This window comes from Asterias rubens, chromosome 17, assembly GCF_902459465.1.
Source record: "Asterias rubens chromosome 17, eAstRub1.3, whole genome shotgun sequence".
In the NCBI taxonomy this organism is placed as follows: domain Eukaryota; kingdom Metazoa; phylum Echinodermata; class Asteroidea; order Forcipulatida; family Asteriidae; genus Asterias; species Asterias rubens.
The window spans coordinates 99,618-121,616 of NC_047078.1; the positions used below are offsets into that span (position 1 = coordinate 99,618).

The 21,999-nt window shown below is 39.3% G+C and overlaps 1 protein-coding gene across 1 annotated transcript; it reads right to left on the reverse strand.

Moving 5' to 3' along the window:
• Window positions 1-74: 74 nt before the first annotated feature.
• LOC117301450 (conserved oligomeric Golgi complex subunit 8-like) lies at window positions 75-20,354 on the reverse strand. The gene is made up of 13 exons (XM_033785440.1): window positions 20,285-20,354; window positions 13,841-13,912; window positions 12,988-13,112; window positions 12,066-12,169; window positions 11,417-11,588; window positions 10,393-10,606; window positions 7,277-7,440; window positions 6,115-6,314; window positions 4,123-4,204; window positions 3,364-3,551; window positions 2,974-3,142; window positions 2,557-2,659; window positions 75-1,482 (listed from the first exon to the last, which is right to left on the reverse strand). The coding sequence occupies exons 1-13, from the start codon at window positions 20,349-20,351 to the stop codon at window positions 1,184-1,186; spliced, it is 1,959 nt and encodes a 652-aa protein (XP_033641331.1). The 5' UTR covers window positions 20,352-20,354; the 3' UTR covers window positions 75-1,183.
• Between the last annotated feature and the right edge of the window lie 1,645 nt (window positions 20,355-21,999).

The following is a 21,999-nucleotide window of genomic DNA, read 5'->3' on the forward strand; positions in this document are numbered from 1 at the left end:
TTCTTTCTCGAAAACTATGGCACTTCAAAGGGAGCCGTTTCTCACAATGTTTTATGCCATCAATCTCTCCCCATTACTCGTCACCAAGAAAGGTTTTATGTTAATAATTATTTTGAGTAATTACCAATAGTGTCCACTGCCTTTAAGGGACTCGAGAGACATAATTCAGTTGTGTGATCCCCTCATCTACCAATAGATGATCCATTATAAGTCTGTAACCTCTAAATGGTGTAAAATGACACTGTGTTTTGATATCCTTCAAGTGCAATTTTGTTAAGACAATTATTTAAAATACACACTCAAGTACAGTATACAATATAGCTTATACACATTATTAGGCCTTTATAACAATATTAGTTTAAGAAAGATCTTAAGTATTCATCCTGACAACATGTATCGAAAGTAATAATTTTATGAATAAGTAACAAAATGCAGGGAATAGCAAAACTGCACAAACCCAAAGCATGTCTATTGTAATTGTAGTGGTCTTCATTATGTTTTATGAATCTCAGAAATACTTTGATCCTGCAGGGCACAAGTTATAATTATCAAACAGCATGGTAGTAAACAACAGAGGGCGCTATACGGTTAGTTGTATAAGTGACACTCTAAGAACTCTGAAACCAGGGCCTAATTTTCATAGAGCTTATGACTCTGTGTGACATGGCTCCATGGTTTGGGACATGTGTTTTACTAAGTGTGAACAGTCTGCAAGTTTAGTCCCCTTCTTTTAAGAAGAGATTATTCAAGCCACTGGACATCTTTGGTTATTGTCTAAGACCAGTCTTCTCACTTGGTGTATCTCAACATTATGCATAAAATAACAAACCTGTGAAAATTTTGACTCAATTGGTAGTCGAAGTTTAGAGAGAATAATAGAACCAAAAAAACCCTTGTCCACAAGTTGTGCGCGTTCAGACGCCTTGAATTTGAATACTCAGCTGAGGTCTCTTAAATTCAAATATTTTAGTGAGAAATTACTTCTCTCTCAAAAACTATTTTACTTCAGAGGGAACCGTTTCTCACAATTTGTAATACCATCATTAACTCTCCACTGCTCCTATCAAGTAATTTTGTATGCTAACAATTATTTTTAGTAATTACCAATAGTGTCCAGAGCCTTTAAACGGCTGTTTCAGATAAATTCAATGTTTCTTTTACTGCAATGTTTAAAACGTCCCAATCACGTTTCTTCCTCTAAGTAAAACTTGTTGACTTCTCGCATTTCATTCTCTACCGGCTTCTCGGGAGTCTCTGTTCCCGCTGCATCCTCCTCAGTGCTTTGTGTTTCTGCTGTTTCTATGACAATAGCATCTGATGATTGACCATGATTATTTGTTGCATCCTTCTCAAAGTTATCTTCTTGAGTTTCCTCCGGCAGCGGATCCTCTGTTTTGTTTTGTGTTTCTGGTGTTTCCATGGCAACATCGTCAGATGATTGATGGCGAAGAGGACTACTATCTGAAACTGCCTCTGAAGAATCTAAGTGAAGGAATTACAAATTTCATATTCATGATACAACTTTTACATTTAGGGAAGAAATCTACAGCGATTAACATTCGGTGTGGTGCCCTTGAACATAATGAATTGAATGTCTTACTTGGGCTAGTTTTGGTGGAGCAAGAGAAAACACCTTCATTTGACTGAATGGTACTCAAGTTTGAATACAACTAGATGTTTCAGTTGGTGGAGTACTGGCATGTTAATGCAGAGGTTACAGGTTCAGATCCCACTCAAATGTATTCTTCTTGCCTAACCTAGCCTTGCTCAAGGCAGTCGCATTATTCGCTCCGAAAAGACGCCGCTGTAAACCCACCCGTATACCCTGTGCGTGGTGCGTGCGATTACACCGCATGACCCACCCATATACACACTGTCACATCGTACGACTACTGTGCACATAAGTCATCCGCACTCGTACCACTAACCGCATGCGGAGGCCGTCATGCCGACAGCCTTGTCGGGTCTGTAACTTCCGGGTTTACCGGTTGTATTGAAAAAATTCCACAAGTGGAAAAAAATGGGGGGGCTCTCGGATATGCTAGTATGCAGCCCATGAATATGTATATCTTTCGTCAGACCTATCAGACAACACAGGATGTGAGGCAAATGAATTATTCATTTTGACATCCAATCACGCACTTCCCTTATCACGACCTTTGGACCCTATCATGCGTCCGTGGTGGTGGTGTGTGATGTAAACATGTCTCATCTTTCGTGGGCATTATGGTAATGAGCTGACCGTGGGAACTCTTCGCTTATTATAGTAATGAGGTCAGTGGCTTCAACACAGACCCTACAAGGCTGTCGGCCTGATGGCCGACGCATGCGGATAGTGTACGGGGGCATCGTGACGTGCGATGTTAGGCACAGTGAATACGGGTGGGTTTTTATACAGCGGCTTTTTTCGGAGTGAATAATTCGACTGCTTTGAGCAAGGCTATGCCTAACCTAAAATTCTTCATTTTTAACATTAGAATCTTAGAGCAAAACCCAACTCTTTTGATTCTCCAAATGAAACCATGACAATAAATATTATTCATCTTTACTCTTTACCTTGTGGTTCTGGAGAGTCTGGTTCTTGTATTTCAGGTTCTGGTGGCAGGAGTGGTTTCAAAGGCTCAGTAAGACTGCTGACATCAAGGGTTCCAATGTTGCCCTAAAACAGACCCCAAAAAGTAAACTCCAGTTTCAAAATGGCATTTGCACTGTAATTCCCTAAAGAGCTTGTGATGGTAGGATGTGATGCAAAGCAAACTGTGGAAATCACATTTTTTTAGAAGTTTTTAAAATTTGACTTCCTGCTCAGGAAACTAATTCAGAACTACGTTTAAGACAATAGGGAAATAATCAGTGGAGATTTTTTAATTTGTTCATGAAAGAAGGAAAGAATGGTTTATTTCCTTGGAACTTTCCGTAGAATCAAGGAGAGTTGGCAGATCTGAAACACGACAATGAATTTGACCAACTTACCATTTTCTGTAAGTCTGCCACAGTTACTCCTAGTGTCTGTGCAATGGTTGCCATGGGAAACAGGGCCTGAAGACAATGGTTGAGGTAGGGGAGAAGTTCGCTGGCCGTCATTTGACAAAACGTAGAGAAGAAATCTCTCTCTTTGTCATTGAATGTGCTCTCCTCAGCTCTGGAAAGATTTATAAAAAAAAACAAATATAAAATAAGTAAAGGGCATAACAAGAGCACTGAAAGGGCTCTTTTACAAAAAATACAGTTCTACAGTTTTAATTTGTGAGAAATGCCCCCCCCCCAAAAAAAAAAGTGTATCCCCTTGTGCTCCCTTAAAACGTTATCCTAGTTCTGGCACTGCCTGACATTAGGCAGTCTGATGATGCTGATTAAACCAACCTGTGGTACGCCAGAGTTGTTTGGACGACTCTTTCCAAAGAATGGTTGAGTGCTGTGGCTACATCTTGAGCTAATGCTACAGGTGCACATAACCTCAGATCATTGAAGGCACTTAATACAGCGTTAGTATACATTGCAAGAGGGGCGTGGTCCATTAACACTGTGGGCGGGGCTAAACTCTTATCACCCTGCAAGGAAAATAGTCAAACATATCAGGTTGCACATAACCTCAGATCATTGAAGGCACTTAATACAGCGTTAGTGTACATAGCTAAAGGGGTGTGGTCCATTACTGCTAAGCTCTTGTCACCCTGCAAGGAAAATAGTCAAACATATCAGGTTGCACATAACCTCAGATCATTGAAGGCACTTAATACAGCGTTAGTGTACATAGCTAAAGGGGTGTGGTCCATTACTGCTAAGCTCTTGTCACCCTGCAAAGAAAATAGTTGAACATATCAGGTTGCACATAACCCCAGATCATTGAAGGCACTTAATACAGCGTTAGTGTACATAGCTAAAGGGGTGTGGTCCATTACTGCTAAGCTCTTGTCACCCTGCAAAGAAAACAGTCATAACCTCAGATCATACAACGTAATTGTATAAATAGTTCTAAAGTGGTGGGGTCCATTAACACGCTTACAAACCTAGCGCAGAAATTTGACGCTTGCACGTAAGCGGGGAATCGTGATCGTAAGCACAGAGTTTGGCGGTAAGCAGAGCCATGAAATTGGGCCCTAATTGGTAGTCATGACTTACCTGCATCGTACCAGAGACCAGAGTGCTAGATGACAATGATGGAGTGGCTATCAATGTGTAGGAATGCATGGCCTCTGCAAACCTAGGTGAGAAATAGACAAGCAAAACGAAACCTTATAATAATAATAATAATAATAATAATAATAATAATAATAATGATGAACATTTCTAGTGCGTCATATCTGTCAATGATGACACTCCTGGCGCAAAAAACAAGAACTCTGCTAATACACAATGACACAAGAAATAGATAGTTTTGAGATGATTTTTGAATTTGGAACAAGTATCTGCTTTTCTGAGTTGAAGTGGGACGCTATTCCAAAGAGATAGCCCAGCATGTGAAAAACAGCGATCACCCCAGGAGTGCAGGCAATGTGGAACGTTCAGGAGCAGGTTGTTTGAGGCAGCGAAGCTGTCTGGGAGGTTTGTACACATAGACTAAGTCATTGATGTAGTCGGGTGACGTGCCATCCAGTGAGTGGAAGATCATAAGGAGAACCTTAAAGATGATGCGGTCCCGAACAGGAAGCCAGTGTAATGCTTGTAGGGTCGGGGTCATATGAGATAAGCGTTTGACACGAGTAATAAGTCTAGCAGCTGAGTTCTGGAGGCGTTGTAGTCGATTTATCTGAAACTCGCGAAGGTTGATCAAAATGGCATTGCAGAAATCGAGCCGTGAGGAGATTAATGAGTGGACCATCACCTCGGTTGCCTCTAAGGTCGGAAACTTACGGATATGAGACAGGTTTCTAACCTGACAGTCTTTGAAATGCTGGATACCTGATGGTTTAGGGTTATGTTGGAGTCCATCACAACACCGAGGTTGCGGCATTTTTCAGACGGGTATATTTGTGAGGATCCAATTTTTATAGGATGTTTGGAGATCTTGCTCAACTTCCCCTTGGAGCCTATGAGCATGAACTCTGTTTTTAGCTCATTGAATTTCTGGTTGTTTTGGGCCATCCATTGTTGAATATCAGAGATACAGTTGTACACTCTTCTACATGCTTGATGATGTTGACCAGTTGTGTATCTGATGGTTTGGAGGAGACATAAAACTGGATGTCATCAGCGTACATGTGATATCCGACGTTGTGACTGCAGATGAGTCGGCCAAGTGGTTCAGTATATGTTGAGAAGAGGAGTGGACCCCCAACTGATCCCTGTGGGATGCCGGGGGGTGAGAACCGTGGGTTTGGATTTTGTCCCATCAATGGCAACACGCTGGAAGCAGTTACTGAGGTAGGATGTAAACCAGCTGAGTGCATGTGAGGTGACACTAAAAGACTGCAAGCGGTTTAGTAAGATGGTGTGGTCAACTGTGTCGAACGCTGATGACACGTCGAGAAGGATGAGAGCAGTTATGTTGCCTACATCCATCTGCTGCAGAATGTGATCTGCCAAATTAACCAGAAGAGCCTCAACACTGTAATTCTTACGGAATGCAGATTGACGAGTGTCAAGTACTTGGTTGTCAAGCAGATGTTTTGAAAGTTGGGCGAATGCAACACGCTCCATAACCTTTGATAGAAAAGGGAGATTGGAGACCGGACGAAAGTTTTGTAAGGCATTGTGATCCAGACCAGATACAGGGCGAATATTGGCTAGCTTCAGGGTGGTGGGAACAATACCTGTTTTGAAACTGTTGTTGTAAATTAATGATAATTGTGGCTTCTTAAAAAGCGCTCGAATTCATCGCTCGGTGAGGCTCATGGCACTCCACTGGGCCATTTATTCCTTAAATCATCTTAGCTCCCTTGTGAGTATACAACCTGCGCTACCAAGTATGTAACGCACTGCACTAAATCAATAACAAGAACCATCTCTATCCTCACAGGTACCCATTTACCCCTAGGTGACGAGAAGCAATTATAGTCAAGTGACTTGCTCAAAGACACTAGTGTAATGACCGGGATTCAAACCCACATCATGATGACTTAACTAGCTACCAAATACTGCAGGGAAAGAGCAGCCATTTCTAAAACTCATTACCTTTTGGTTCCTTCGTCCAGGGCCGTCGTAAATCCCCTCAAAGCAGCTTCTTGAAACAACGGTGAAAGCAGTCCTCGAAAGTCAGCCCCAACTCGACTGAAGGAAAGACCGAAGTACATGCATTGACCTAGAAGGGAGTCAAGACGACCACCTACACCCCTTGTAAGATCAGTCTCTAATGAACTCAGGAATTGTGACACCTTGGTAAACAAAAATAGTACAACTTCTGTTAAAAAACATACAGTTTTTCAAAACCATTTTAATAATTTCTTCATTTCCAAAACCTGAAACGAAATCGGGCTTCAATTTTATTATTTAGACATGGGCCCAATAGACTGTGCAAGTCTCGCACGCACCGGAGCAAGAATACACGACCAACAAAAAACTTGTTTTCTATCAAATCAAATCTTTGCTTTAAAATTATTCTAAATACCGAATTTGAACAACAAAAATACTCATTAGAGCTTGTTTAATTTAGTTTTAGCTTTTCAAACATTAATGCAATTAATCGGTTATAGTTTTATGTACAGACAAAAGGAAAATTCTGGGACAAGGATATTTATTTGATCTTTTTTGAAACCCCCGTTTGCAAATCTACCCCCGAGTGTGAAATTATCAAAAGCTGTTTTTAAAATGCAGACGCACAATGGTCTCAAGGGCGTTAGATTAATGCGTGACGCAGTTTAAACAGGAAGCTGACGCTTAAATGACCGATGAACAGGCTTTTCAACCCGCGCGAACAAAACAAGTTTCTGCTTAAGTTTCGTGATCGGAGATCGGCACAAATTCTTAAATTTTTTTAAAGTAACTTGACCTGAGGTTAAGTTTTCATATCGGTTTTTCTTCGTTATTTTGTTGAATTTATGACTTTATATGTTGTTAACTAGTATAACATCTTCAAAAAAATAATGTAATTTTTATGGTCATCAGTTACGTTAAACTAAAATAACGCACAAAACAAAATGTCCACAACGTAAAACTCCATAAGGTAGGGACCACAATGGTCCCGGAAGTTCAAATACGCGCGAGACTTGCGCAAGACTTGCACAGTCTATTTCAAAGAGCTACTTAAGAAGAAAATCTTGCTTAAAAAATCTGCTTAGCACAAATGAGCAGGGGACCAGTCACAAACTGTAAACACTAAAATGGTATTTTATTTTACCTTCTGTCCGACCCATCCATGGAAGAGGGCGCCCTCATTGGTAGCTGAATCCGGACTGGAAGACAGCACTGGATCATCATCTGAGAAGATTGCTCGATACTGAGTGATGATGTCAAAGAGATGGACCCGACTCACTTCAATAACCTTCGTTATGTGAAAGTAAGCTGTAACAAAAACAACATTTCATTGTGTCATCTGAGAAGATTGTTCGATACTGAGTGATGATGTCAAAGAGATGGACCCGACTCACATCAATAACCTTCGTTATGTGAAAGTAGGCTGTAACAAAACAACATTTCATTGTGTCATCTGAGAAGATTGCTCGATGTCAAAGAGATGGACCCGACTCACTTCAATAACCTTCGTTATGTGAAAGTAAGCTGTAACAAAAACAACATTTCATTGTGTCATCTGAGAAGATTGTTCGATACTGAGTGATGATGTCAAAGAGATGGACCCGACTCACATCAATAACCTTCGTTATGTGAAAGTAGGCTGTAACAAAACAACATTTCATTGTGTCATCTGAGAAGATTGCTCGATGTCAAAGAGATGGACCCGACTCACTTCAATAACCTTCGTTATGTGAAAGTAAGCTGTAACAAAAACAACATTTTATTGTGTCATCTGAGAAGATTGTAAAAGTAAGCTGTAACAAGAAAAATGCTTTGTCATGTCAGTGCAAAAAATTGTGTATTTCCATCATTGCTTATCCAAGTGGATTTTATTGTGAGGCTGGGTGTTAAAAAAAACCAGCATACCATGACAGAATATCGATGGTGGCTCTCCACCAAGGTATTGCAAGTCATCTGAACGCACTGGTGCATAATCTTACTTATGTGAAGAAGAAAAACAAATCCTGGTGCTTATTATGAGACCATTTACCTTTCTTTATTCAAGTCAGGATATCATTGTCGCAACAATACTTTTAAAGCAAAGCAGCGCAAAATCACATACTCTTTTTTGGGTGGAACAGCAAACCAAATTTGTTAAAATCTCAGATGAACACATAAACAAACACTGATTCTTTGCTGACAGTAAGCAAAGCCATAGCATTGGACCCTGATACTCAGAGACTCTTCTTCAAATTTGACTAGTCTTCAACAAAAGTCAGTGTCCCCCCCCCCCATAAATTTGTCATAACATCGTAAGGTAAAAAAATTTACCGATACAACTTATTAATTCTATGACATGTTTCCTAAGTGTTGTTTGAAAATGAAAGATGTCCATGAATTCATGGCTGAATGAGCTCAAATGGAAGACAAAATCTGCCCTTTTCAAAAGACACAAAGGTTTATCAAATCTGCAGGCCAGTAATGTGTGCATCCACCACGCCTGTCAATGACCACCTGGCACTTTTTTCTTATGGTGTTGATCATGTCTGGTGACACGCTGCTGTGGGATGGCATTCCACTGAACCTGCAAAAGATGGGACAGGTGAGCCAGGTTGCTGTTGACGTTGATGTGGGGATATTCAGACTGCTTCAGCTGGTCCCACGGGTGCTCTTTGGGATTGAGGTCAGGCGAGCTTGCCGGCAAAACCATTCGCTCGATGCCTTCACCAGCCAGGAATGCAGTAGCTACTCTCCCTCTGTGTGGTCGGGCATTAATATCATCCAAGTACACAAATGCTCCACCATGGGCTGCAGCAAGTGGTGCAACATGTGGACGCAGCACTTCGTCAACATATCGTTGCGCTGTCAGGTTGCCAGCAATCTGCACAAGTGGTATTTCCCTGGTAAGGCTTATGTACCACCCCACACCATGAGAGTACACTCCCACCACCATAGGCTGTAACTGGTTGAACACAGCACTGCATGTTGCTATCCAACTCGACGCCACACCCGTCTCCTGCCATCAATGTGACTGTTACAGGTGCATACATTTTGATCATTCTGCCATACAGCTGTACCCTTTTGGTTTGCTTGAAGCCCACATAATTAAGCACCTGTGGTATTTCAACACCACTGCCTATCAGTACACAAAATACTATTGTTCAGTTCAGTGCATTTGGCACAATTATTATGTAATTGCCATGTATGCCTTTTCTGAAAGCTCTTTAAAAGACTGGGGTTTGCCCCATGCTCTACACATTCGTCTGAGCACCACCACCCTGTCAGCCGTAGGCTCTGCTCTGCAGTGACACTGCCAGATGTTTGTCACACCATCAGCCTTTGCCACACACCCTGGTACAGCTAGTGCTTTGGTGCTTCGGCCCTACAGAGAATCTTGACTGTTCTCGTTCTCCTTCAGACCACAAGACAGTGAGTTACCACTGTTCTGATATTCTTCAAGTTGATGGCGCTGATCCCACGCCCGGTTCAGTGCTCTGCCTAGATGGCTCTGAACCCACGCCAGGTTCATTGCACTTCCTAGATGGCTCTGAACCCACGCCAGGTTCATTGCACTTCCTAGATGGCCTGGACCAGACTGGTCCAGTGCACCAGTGTGCCTACATCCTACCAAGCTGTTCCAGTGCATCTGTCCAGTGAACTGTATCATATACCAAGCCTTTCCAGTGCACCAGCGAGTCTCTAACTTCACCACCAGTGCGACGAGCCAGCCATCAACTTGACGATCGCAAACCCAGGTCTATCATTTAGGGCCCTTTTCTTATATTCATATGTACATGTATTAATTCTTGTTTTGTTTTTGTAATCAATGCTTATATGTTGTATATATAATTGCTGGTTACCCTTTTTGATGCATATTATTTGTTTCTGCCGTGCTCTAATTCCTTTTGGTTTTCATGAATTAGGCGCACGTAACAGTCACACAGGTAACTTCTCTTCTCATCGGTGAACAACACAGAGCAACCTTTTTTACTTTTGAGAAGAGCAGCTTTTGTCTTCCATTTGAGCTCATTCAGCCATGAATTCACGGACATCTTTCATTTTCAAACAACACTTAGGAATAATTTCTTAATTAGTTGTATTGGTAAAATGTTTTACCTTACGATGGTATGACGAATTGTTGAGGGGACGACTTACTATTGTTGATGTGTTTATAATAACAATAATAATAATACATAGTTCTAATAAAGCGCACATATCCTAGGCACTAGATCAAGGCCCTGAACTAAAAGAGAATTAACTAAAAAACAAGCCTTTTCTTACCATCTTCCTTAGCAATGGAAGCCAGGATTCCTTGGAACCAAGTATCTCGAGCCTGAAGGAACTTAATCCTCAGTTCACTCTCACTGAATAGATCCATGCGTCGTAGGTAGCCGATCAAACGTAAGCAAGCTGGTAGCTGGATGTTAGTACGTAATTGTTGTAACATTTGGTTCAACATGAGTTGGGTGGACCCTTTAACTTCATTCACTATGTCCTACAAATTTGAAAATTTACAAAATTGACAAAAATTCTTTATTAATAAAATGTATGTTTTGATTTTTTGTATATATTAATTTGCTCAATAAAGATTGATTTACAACATCTATACTAGGGTCAAGAAATTTTCTGAAGAGTCCACATTCTTGAATGACGAGTGGATGATTTCAAGGCAGACCTCTTCTCTTCATTCTCTCTGCAACAAGTGTAACTGGCTTCTTTTTATATTACACCAAATGTCCAGAAATGGTAAGTCTCTTGCTTAAGGACACAAGTATCATGACCGGACCTGAACCCTATTTTACTGATCAGAAACACCACAACTCGAGTCCGGTGCTCTTAACCGCTCAACAACGTCACGCCACGTACCAATGGTCTGTGAACCATGGAGCCCCACCTGAATCACTGGGATATTTGTATGTTTCTTCTCCAGTCGATTCACATAACCAGATAACTCCAAAGCTTCTTCATAGTAAATATTACGTACACAAGTATCCACAATAATCCACTGGTCTGTTAACCATGGAGCCTCACCTGAATCACTGGGATATTTGTATGTTTCTTCTCCAGTCGATTCACATAACCAGATAACTCCAAAGCTTCTTCATAGTAACTATTACGTACACAAGTATCCACAATATACCACTGGTCTGTGAACCATGGAGCCTCACCTGAATCACTGGGATATTTGTATGTTTCTTCTCCAGTCGTTTCACATAACCAGATAACTCCAAAGCTTCTTCATAGTAACTATTACGTACACAAGTATCCACAATATACCACTGGTCTGTGAACCATGGAGCCTCACCTGAATCACTGGGATATTTGTATGTTTCTTCTCCAGTCGCTTCACATATCCAGATAACTCCAAAGCTTCTTCATAGTAACTATTGCGTACACAGGTATCCATTAACTGAGGAATCTCAAGGATCTCCAACAGTTGAGTGTGTTTGGTCAGCGTCAGGTTGTTCATTCGACGGCTACAGAAGAAGAAGACAAAATAATTGGTGTGTTACAGGCAATTTGGAAACAGATTTAAACAGTTTGACGGTTGAGCATTTATTTGGTTAAAGGTCCCGACTATGGTCAACTTCGCGCAAGGATCTATGGTTTACGACGATGGCTGTTCAGTGATGTATATAAGGCATGCGTACAAAGGTTTAAGTGCCAAAGACTCTTGTCATGTCTTCTCTCAGAGCGACCAGCAACTTAACGCACGTTATCCATTTGTTATAACCGGTCAACTCTAGCTATGCTATGAAAACGGCTACTGGTAACCAGTGATGCGACCATGCCTGGTAGGTTGGGACCAAATAGTAGACTAGCATAGTCCAACTATACAGAGTTCCACCAATGTTAGTCACACTATGGTCAACAAAAGTCTATGCGCGAACTTGGCCAAAAGTTGTATCCTAATGATCTGACATTTGAAGGCACCTACTTGATCTCTGACCCACCTTATGCTAATTTGTTGAGCCTCTTTCATGAACTTGTTGCAATCTTCTGAAAAAGACGGCAGTTTGACCAGCAGACTGTTGACATGTTTCTCCACAAAGTTGAACTGTGTATAATTGGACAATATAACAAGTTAAAATGTTTGGCGCCTAGTTGGAAGGTAAACAAAAATAGGATGAACTCAGTATGTACAGACTTAGTTGGTTCAGCACATCATTGTTCAAGCCATCATGTGTATATGTTAATTAATCATACATGTGCATGGTACAATGATACTTCATGGGCCAGATGGTCAATGTACAATAACTCTGTGTGTGACACTTGTATTGTGCACAATGACCCTTAGTGACTTAGTATATTTCTTAGATTATACATAGTAATAATAAAAAGAAATTATTAATGCAGTTGAGAGGGAAAGACCATTTTCATATTGAAAAGGGCACTTTAATTGGAAATACTTAAAATCTATGGTAAATTTTTGAAGGGGCACCAAGGCCAAGACACGGGGCAATGGAGGCCATTGACTCTGGTCATGTGACCTCAGGCCTGTTGTATGTTAACTTTTAAGAAGTAGTTGTTAACATTGTAAAATTCAAATTGTTGTAATTGTACATAATTTTTACATTGTAAAATGAAAATGCTGTATTGTCAATTTTACTGATCTGTTGATGACTTTGACATTGTTTTAACTTTTGTGAATCTCATCTTTTTAAAATGGTTGTTTACTTTTTTTACTTTTTGCCAGCTTTCTGTATCTAGATTCCTTAAATTATTTTACTGTGTAACACTCTGATTTGTATAAATTTGGTCTGGTCTAGATTTTTTTGTAATTGTTCTTTTCCAGCGCCTTGAGGCGGATTCTTTCTGCTATTGTTTTTGCGCTTTATAAATTTCTCTTTATTATTATTATTATTATTAACTTACATCTTCCACTATTTCTTTGGAGCATTCTGCTGTTTCAATGAAAGTCTTGTAGTTATGGAAAGCTAACTCTTGAGTTTGTTGTAAGATCTGAGATCTCTCCTCTGCCAGACGATCTGGCTCACGGTCTGGTACAAAACAAAATAAATTGAAGTCGTTTCATTTCATTTTATTTATTAATTCTGGTAATGAAGCCAATGATTCAGGCTGCAAGCAATACCTGGACATGTAAACAACACACATCATTTATATTAGCTCTATAAGGTAATCATTGACAAATTTATTTATTTCAACAAAATCTAAAAAAAATGGAGAAGATAAAATACATCATATTTACAATAAAATGCAAAACAACCCTTTTATTACAACACATCAAAAAGAACCGTTGTTATCGGGTATGTGCCGACAGCATACCGAAGTGTCCCAATTTAGTGTGTCGTTTAAAGGAACACGTTACCTTGGATCGGTCGAGTTGGTCTTTAAAAAGCGTTTGTAACCGTTTGTTATAAAATGCATATGATTAGAAAGATATTTTAAAAGTAGAATATAATGATCCACAGAAGTATCACTCAAAATTGTGCGGTTTTCCTTTCACCTCGTCGACAAACACGGTCGGTCATTTATGGGAGTCAAATTTTTTGACCGACCATGTTAGTTCGCAAAGTAAAAGGAAAACCACGCAATTTCGAGGCAAATGTGTGTGGATCATTGTATTCTACTTTTAAAACATCTTTCTAACCGTGAGCATTTTATAACAAACGGTTACAAACGCTTTTCAAGGACCAACTCGCCCGATCCAAGGCAACGTGTTCCTTTAAGTGTTAATAAGCCTAAACCATTGTTTCAATGTACTTACTGAGTTTATCCACTCCATATGAACTGAGTTCAGCAAGATAAAGTGCAAAGTCTGGGTTCTCTCTCCAGGAATCTGGGCAAGAAATAAATAACATGTTACAAAAAGCGTTAAAGGCAGTGGACACTATTGGTAATTACTCAAAATAAGTATTTGCATAAAATAAAACCTTACTTGGTAATGAGTATGGAGAGATGTTGGTAGTCATGGCAGTATAAAACATTGTGAGAAACGGCTCCCTCTGAAGTAACGTAGTTTCCCGAGAAAGAAGTAATTTTACATGATTTTGATTTTGAGACCACAGAATTAGAATTTGATGTCTTTCGAAATCAAGCATCTGGAAAGCACACAACTTACATGTAGGAGTCTTAGTGCGACAAAGGTGTTTTTTCTTTCATTATCTTGCAAATTCGAAGACCAATTGAGCTCAAATGTTCACAGTTGTTATTTTATGCATATGTTTTGATCATGGTTCTGATACAATGAGTGAGAAGCCTGGTCGTTGACAATTACCAGTAGTGTCCAGTGTCTTTAATTTAGCTGTTACTAAAAAGTTAACAGGAATATCGAGCCATCACTTTTTTAACTGATATGTTAGGAAATAAAATACCTTGGAAAACTTCTACTTCTACTTCGATACTTGGCATAGTCCTTCAGTCAGGATATAAACGCCAAGGATAGTTTGCTTATGGTGCAACCACTTTTTCATTAGATATGAAATAGTATCTAAACTATGTCTAATCTACCTCAAGATCCTTTTTAGTAAAAGTGAGTGAAAAAGTGGTGGCGCCATACGGAAAATTATCCAATATTAAATTTATAAACTTAATATATGTGGCCGGCCTTGGCACTGGCAGGATAGGGACTGTTTTTTTTAATTTTTATATTAAACAAAAAGTTCAACCCACCCGGCCTATGGGCGGCCAAAAGGGCCAAAACGAGTAAATATCTTAAGCAATAGACAAACTGCAACAACTAACTCTATTTTCGGGAAACTAACTCTATTTTCGAAAAACTATCTATATTTTCGGGAAACTAACTCTGTTTTCGGGAAACTAATTTGATTTTCGAGAAACTAATTCTATTCTCGAGAAACTAACTCTATTTTCGGGAAACTAACTCTATTTACAAAGATATTTCCGATACTGTGGAATATCCCTGCAGAAATTATGAAGGCTGTACTGAATATTATCCAAACATTATATCGCAATTTTCAATATCTGTGTATCCTCTCCTGTTTTCAACGTATTATGATGTGTATGACTCTATAGCCAGCAGTTGTTTTCAATTTATTCAAAATATTTGTTATGACATTTTAAAAGTAAACATGGTAATTTGCAAAAAAGAAAATATATATATTTAATATTAATAATAATAATAATAATAGTTAAATAAAAAGTGTGAATAATTATTGGTTTTCATATCTGATTTTTATTACGTTTTTTTGTACTTTTTTTCTTCTTAACATTTATAATAAAGCGTATCAATAAACAGTGATAATTGAATCACCAAGCCGATGTTTAAATTTAAATATTCCTAATAATATTGATATGGGGTTGGAACAAATTAACTCTCCAAATATTTTAGAAAATTATAGGCACAATTACGGCTTCTTAAAACTTTGTGTTCTTTTCCCCAGAATGCTCAGTAGAATGTTCAGTCACATGATTTGATCATCATGAATTGTGAATTGAAATAGTGTTTGATGAAACTTATCAGGTGTGCAAATTTGTTTATATGGCCTCAACATTATGACACATTTTTGTAACTTGTAGAAATGCCTAAAATACAAAACTTTGCATTTACAAGTGCAACTAACCAGTGGAGCCTTTCGTGTTTCTTAGTTTTGGTCAAGGGACTAGAGGAGACTCTTTGCTTGGCAAGTCAAACCACAAATGTTTTATCTACGGACTGTTTACATCGCGCACAGAGAGGTCACAGATTTGCCACAATTTTAGGGACACCTTGAAAACAGGACGTCCTACGAAATATAGTTTACAACTACGTGGGCGTCCATTGACTAGAATGGCAACAATACTATGTACGCACGAGAGGTACGGGACATGCGGCCGAGTAACAATCACAACTGTACACACGCCACCAACGTTGAGTTTTACTCAGTCTTTAGTTTCTCGAAAATAGAGTTAGTTTCCCGAAAATAGAGTTAGTTTCCCGAAAAAAAGTAGGGAGGCCCTGAAGGGCCATCGCAAATATTTTTTCAAAACTCTTTGCAAAGATATTTTGGAACATCTCCAAAAAAATCAAAATAGAGTTAGTTTCCCGAAAATAGAGTTAGTTTCCCGAAAACAGAGTTATTCCCGAGATAGAGTTAGTTTCTCGAAAATAGAGTTAGTTTTCCGAAAATAAAGTTAGTTTCTCGAGAATAGAGTTAGTTTCCTGAAAATAGAGTTAGTTTTCCAAAAATAGAGTTAGTTTCTCGAAAATATAGATAGTTTCCCCAAAATAGAGTTAGTTTTTTGAGAATAGAGTTAGTTTTCCGAAAATACAGTTAGTTTCCCGAAAATAGAGTTAGTTGTTGCAGTTTGTCTTTTGCTTAAGATATTGGGTAACTTTCTGTATGGCGTCACCACTTTTTTCACTCATTTTTACAAAAAGGGATATCTCATTGAGGTTAATTAAATACAATATTATTTCATATCGAATGAAAAAGATATTTACTAGTTTTGGCCCTTTTGGCCGCCCATACCGGCCCCCTCACCCTCTTTTTATTTATTAAATAAATAAAAATATTATTTAGGAAATAATGAAAGGTAAATATAAAATAAGCCATCAAAATCGTATTGGTGAGCTGAAGAAAAATTTGTCCAATAGTAACATTTATTTTAATTTGGTTAATTTTTTTATTTTGTAAACAAATTTTGGAATTAGAAATTAAAAATTGAAAATGAATTTACACTTACATTAAAAATCTGAAAATTAAAAAAATTATATCGTAGGAGGTCCTGTTTTCGAGGTGTCCCTAAAATCGTGGCAAATCTTTTACCTCTCTGTGCCAGGCCTTCATTTTAATAAATCCGAGGAGAGCTGTAAATTGCTCTCCTTAATTCAAGAAAATGAATTAAGGAGAGCGTTTTGCTCTCGCTAACAAAACCCAAGTTTAATGAACACGTACTCAAGAAAATGAACACAAAGTTCACCAGTTGTTTAACTTTTTCTTACTCAATTTAATGAGTTTACTTTAATCATGAAACAACTTTTTTGCAATCAAAATGAATGTTTCGATAAATTAAATAGACCCCACAATTATGTATATCCCCCAGGCACCCCCCCCCCCCCCTAAAAATAAAAAGTTTGGTTATCCGCTGTTAATGTTGCCACCCTTTGAGAAAAAAAAGAATAGGCCTAAGTACAAAATATGGCAGAGAATGAAATTGTCTTAACTTTATAGTAATTATCTTTTGTGAATTTGCCTAAAGATAACAGAAAAACTGTCCAAAAAAAAATTGTGTCCGCTATTTTTCAATTATTTTGTTATTTCTTGGGGCTTGTTTAATACTGTAGTTGTCTGTAGCTCTCTCCAGAGCAAAGAAACATTCTTGTCTGTGGCTGTGCACATCGGCACCGTAGTGTGTACATGTACGTCAGCGTAATCCGTATTGGTATTATGAAGCAGTGTGGGGAACCACCGACTGCTGCCGATCGTCGATCGCGCCACAAAACGACCGCGACTGATTAGCCTGCCTTGGTACGGCCAGCTTCACATACTGCACACAGGGCCGACCACGGGCCATACTTTTGTACACTTGTACTGGACATGCAGTACATAATTATTATACACAGTGCAAACTTATCCATATGCATGAGCTACAACACCATGTGTGCTTGTGATTGGTCTGGAAAAATATCTGCATACAATGGGTAGTACGTGGGATCTTCCATATGCATCAGTACGCGATTATGTGACTTGTGATTGGACCGGCGTTGCAAGCGCCAAGAATGAAGGACGCGCGCTGGCAGTAGTTGTTGCAATGGCGCTATTTAAAATGTACGAGGGGTTTGAGGGCTGGGCTCGAGAGCTGGGCGGGCGGGACTTGAATTGGAGCCAAAAATATCCTTTGGGTTGGGGGGGGGGGGGCATACAATTACTTGCGGGTGCGTTCGATTAGATTTCCCGGGTCGACCCAGATCTGACCATCCCCAGTGCGTATGATTAGCTTTGACGTCAAAGCTGTGTGGGCCCGAGTGAGACCCAAGTTCATGACGTAACGGCGAAAACTTTCTCAATGGCCACCATTTTGTGTGTAATTCAGCGGGACATTTTTTATGAAGTTTGACACACATTTTCGCCATTAAAACAGCGTTTTTGTGAGCAACAAGTATTTATTATTCGAATCAGTGTACCTTTTTATCACTGTGGGGTTGTAAAAGTGTTTAAAGTTGCAGGTATATCTTGAGAATAATTATTTGACGATGTTTTCATGAATCCACGAAAAGTATCGGACGAAATGCACAAAATGGGAGTAGTTCCGGTCGGCTGTCCCTTGGCGTTCTATCTAGCTCATGTCTTGGGCTTGTCCACGAATTCTTTTATGCTGCTTGATTTTGTCGATATATGTCCGACAAACCTTACACCAAATTTTGGTTACCATGACCCGGTCATTTATTGGTGCCGTCTCGTAACCATAACTTTCCAAATTCCACCTCAAGAATGTTGATAATTGAACACTTGACATCTTGATGTCATAATCCAGCATAAGCAAACAAAATTTTCACGTCGAGCAGCATGGGGCTCTTACTGTAGTTTACTGTGCATGATCCCAGTTCCTTTCAATTGTTTTTACTCCAAAATGCGTTTGTCCAGCCAGGTGGCCGGAGATCCCCCCCCCCCCCTTTACAGCATACTTTTATCATGACAAAATACTTAACCAATCATGAGCGTGTATTTGCGGTACCACTCTTTAGTGTAAGAGCCCGCCCACCAGTGTGGAATTCTATAGGCCCCACACAGATACGTCTGTGTGACCGGCTGCGGTAAACATCAAGCACGTGCGCGCAAAAACACAACCAGTGTGGAATCGCTCACATTCGTCTGTGTGACCGGCTGCGGTAATCATCAAGCACGCGCGCACGCAAACACAGTCAGAGCAGACTATAATAGGACTCGTTTGCCACTGCCAACTCGCAACATTCAAGTGGCAGCAGGCTTATAAACTCCGAGATTCAAGCGGCTTATTTTAATCAACAATTAGGGTATTGAAAAAACATGCTCTTGTTAAATTTGTAAGGAGCGCTTTTTTTTGCTCTCCTTGGAAAACATTAAGGAGCGCGGAGGAGCGCGAGCGCGATCGCGCTCCTTTAAAATTATGGTCTGCTGTGCGCGATGTAAACAGTCCGTAGATAGATATTGTGTGGTTTTATATGCCAAGCAAAGAGTCTCCTCTCCCTTGACCAAAACTTAGGAACATGTAAGGCTCCACTGGTTATTTGCTCTCGTAAATGCAAAAGGTTTGGTATTTTAGGCATTTCTACAAGGTACAAAAATATGTCATAATGTTGAGGCCATATATTAATATTTGCCCACCGAAAACGTTTCATCAAACACTATTTCAATTCACAATTCACGATGATCAAATCATGTGACTGAATATTTTGCTGAGCATTCTGGAAAAAAAAATACCGAGGCTTAAAGAAGCCATGTTATCATTTTCTAATATTTCTGGAGATTTTTATTAAATGTAACCCTCATATCAATACTATTATTAATATTAAAATTTAAACATCAGCTTGTTGATTCAATTATCACTGTTTATTTATACACTTTATTATAAATATTAAGAAAAAAAATATTTAAAAAATTAATAAAAATCAGATTTGGAAGCCAGTAATTATTCACACTTTTTATATTTTTTTTAATTTTTTATTTTTTGCAAGTTTCCATGGTAATTTTAAAAATTTATTAAAAAAAAAAAAAAATTTGAATAAAATGAAGGCAACTGCTGGCTATACAGTCATACACAGAGTCTCAAAGAACACTTGTTTGTAGGTAGTCACTGCAGATGTTTCTTCCATGTATGGCTTCACCGGGAAACCATACTTTCTCGTTTGCCGTGAAAACTGGAAAAACTCACAACAAATGGGGCCAGTTGAAGGTTGAAGTCATCGAAGATCGGTGTGTGGTTTGAACATTTCAATGTTCATCAAGTTTTAATACATGTTTGCATACTTAATATTAACAAATGAAGATAATTAGGGCATCGGTTGATATATGGTATCATTATTGTTTTTCCAATTCAAAGAAAAAGGCATAATAGCGTGAAAACTGGTAAGCAGAGGATAATTAATAATAATTGTAAATTTTTCTTTTTAAATTTAAGTTTACAGTTACATCACATTTGCTATTTGGACACCTAAGTACAGATTGGACCATCCAAGTATCTTACAACAATACTATAAAATGACAAAAAGCTAAACAGGATGTAAACAAACCTGGGAAGACATCTTTAAAAACTGATGCGAGGATAGTTTCATCTTCCACGTCAATGGAGGCCGCCATCTTGAAAACAATACCGCCCTCTACCTAGCTTTAAAAATCTCCCTAAACCATCCATAGCGCCCTCACTCAGTGATAGTTTGCAATGTTTAAATAAAAGAATGTGTGATGTCAGGCTAGCGTGTGCGCTTGGCATGGTAGGCACGTACGTGGAGGTAGAAATAATAATCTACATTCATGGTAGGCCTACACTGGCTCGAACCATGAATTCCTCATGTCGAACCGAATGCCATTTTTAGCCTTAAATTGTACTTAAATGAGACAACGAACAACATAAACAAAAATGTAGTAGTCTTAATCATGGTAATTGCTCAAAATAATTGTTAACGGTCAATGGAGAGATGTCGATAACACCATTGATGTGAGAAACGGTTCCCACTCTGAAGTAACGCTCTTTTTCGAGGAGTTTTGGGATGCGATCTAGCAAAACGAGTCGTTTGTCGACCCTTGTCATTTCTATAAAAAAATGTATACATCTGCGAGACCGCGAATTTGATTCCATGTCTCAAAGTTAAGCATCTGAAACCACACAACTATATTAATGTGACAAGGGTGTTGTTGAAAATTGTGTGCGCAATAGTTGAGAAGACTGGTCTGTGACTATTACTGAAGACTCTTGTAGGGTCCAAACGGTGCTTCATCGGGCCACATGACCCCTAATATCATACCCGACGGGCAGTGCTCTAGAATCTAGACCCAGTAACTTGGGCGCTGTACTCCTTTTTTCCTGAAATAATTACTTTGTCATTATCAGTCGATAAAACGACAAAACTTTTTTTTCCTCGAAATGTTGAGAGGAGTACAGTGCCTCACACTGGGTCTATCTAGAACCTGCCTTTCCCTCCGCCATTTGAGCTAATGTGAGGCTTTACAGCAATGGTACTATACGACGTCCACCTGAAAATGTGAGGCTTTATAATAGCAATGGTACTATACGACGTCCACCTGAAAAATACAAGATTTTATGTTTTCTTCCAATGGGCTGTGTACAAATCGTGCCTGCAGGAAGTTCAGGCTTTTTGGCTCTTACTTTCACCATGTGATGTCGCAGGTCACATCGTCTATATACACCGTCTTTAGTGTGAGGCTTTATAGCAAAATGGTACGACGTCCAGGGAATGTGCCTTAGGCACGAGATTCTGTCCCCTCGAAGATTCTGTCCCACTTCCTCTGATAGTATAGCGCCCTCTTTTCAATCCTCCTGCCCAGTCCATGTTATTGTTAATATTACCTAAAATAGGGGACAGAATCTCTGGGGAACAGATTTCCCTGTGAGTTTAACACTCCGCGCCCCCCCCCCCCCCCCCACCGCCTCCAATAAAACAGAAAAACATTATTTTAGACGAGCAAACTCTCACTTTAGCACGTAGCTCTCCAAAGAGGGCGGGCTAACAAAATGCTTTTACACAGACCATAGAGCAATCTAAACCGTGACAACTACTTACTTCCTCCTATAAACGTGATCACTGGAAATAATATGACACCTCACAGGTTGCGTTTATTGAAAACCAGAGTTGCGAATGATTCCGACCACCCCCCCCCCCCCCAAGAGAAGTTATTTCCCTTTAATTTCCCTTCGACATGGATCTTCACAACGGAAACATTGTTTCCAGCAATTTGTAAATCAACACCAGTCAAACTACAAAAGTAC

Bases quoted from the DNA above. Each gene is read 5' to 3' on its own strand.
- LOC117301450 (XM_033785440.1), bottom strand. From the start codon at position 20,351: ATGGCGGCCTCCATTGACGTGGAAGATGAAACTATCCTCGCATCAGTT. The intron at 13,113-13,840 runs GTAAGTACATTG...GTTTTGTACCAG, and splicing joins ATATGGAGTGGATAAACTCA to ACCGTGAGCCAGATCGTCTG. The intron at 2,660-2,973 runs GTAAGTTGGTCA...GGTCTGTTTTAG, and splicing joins TGGCAGACTTACAGAAAATG to GGCAACATTGGAACCCTTGA.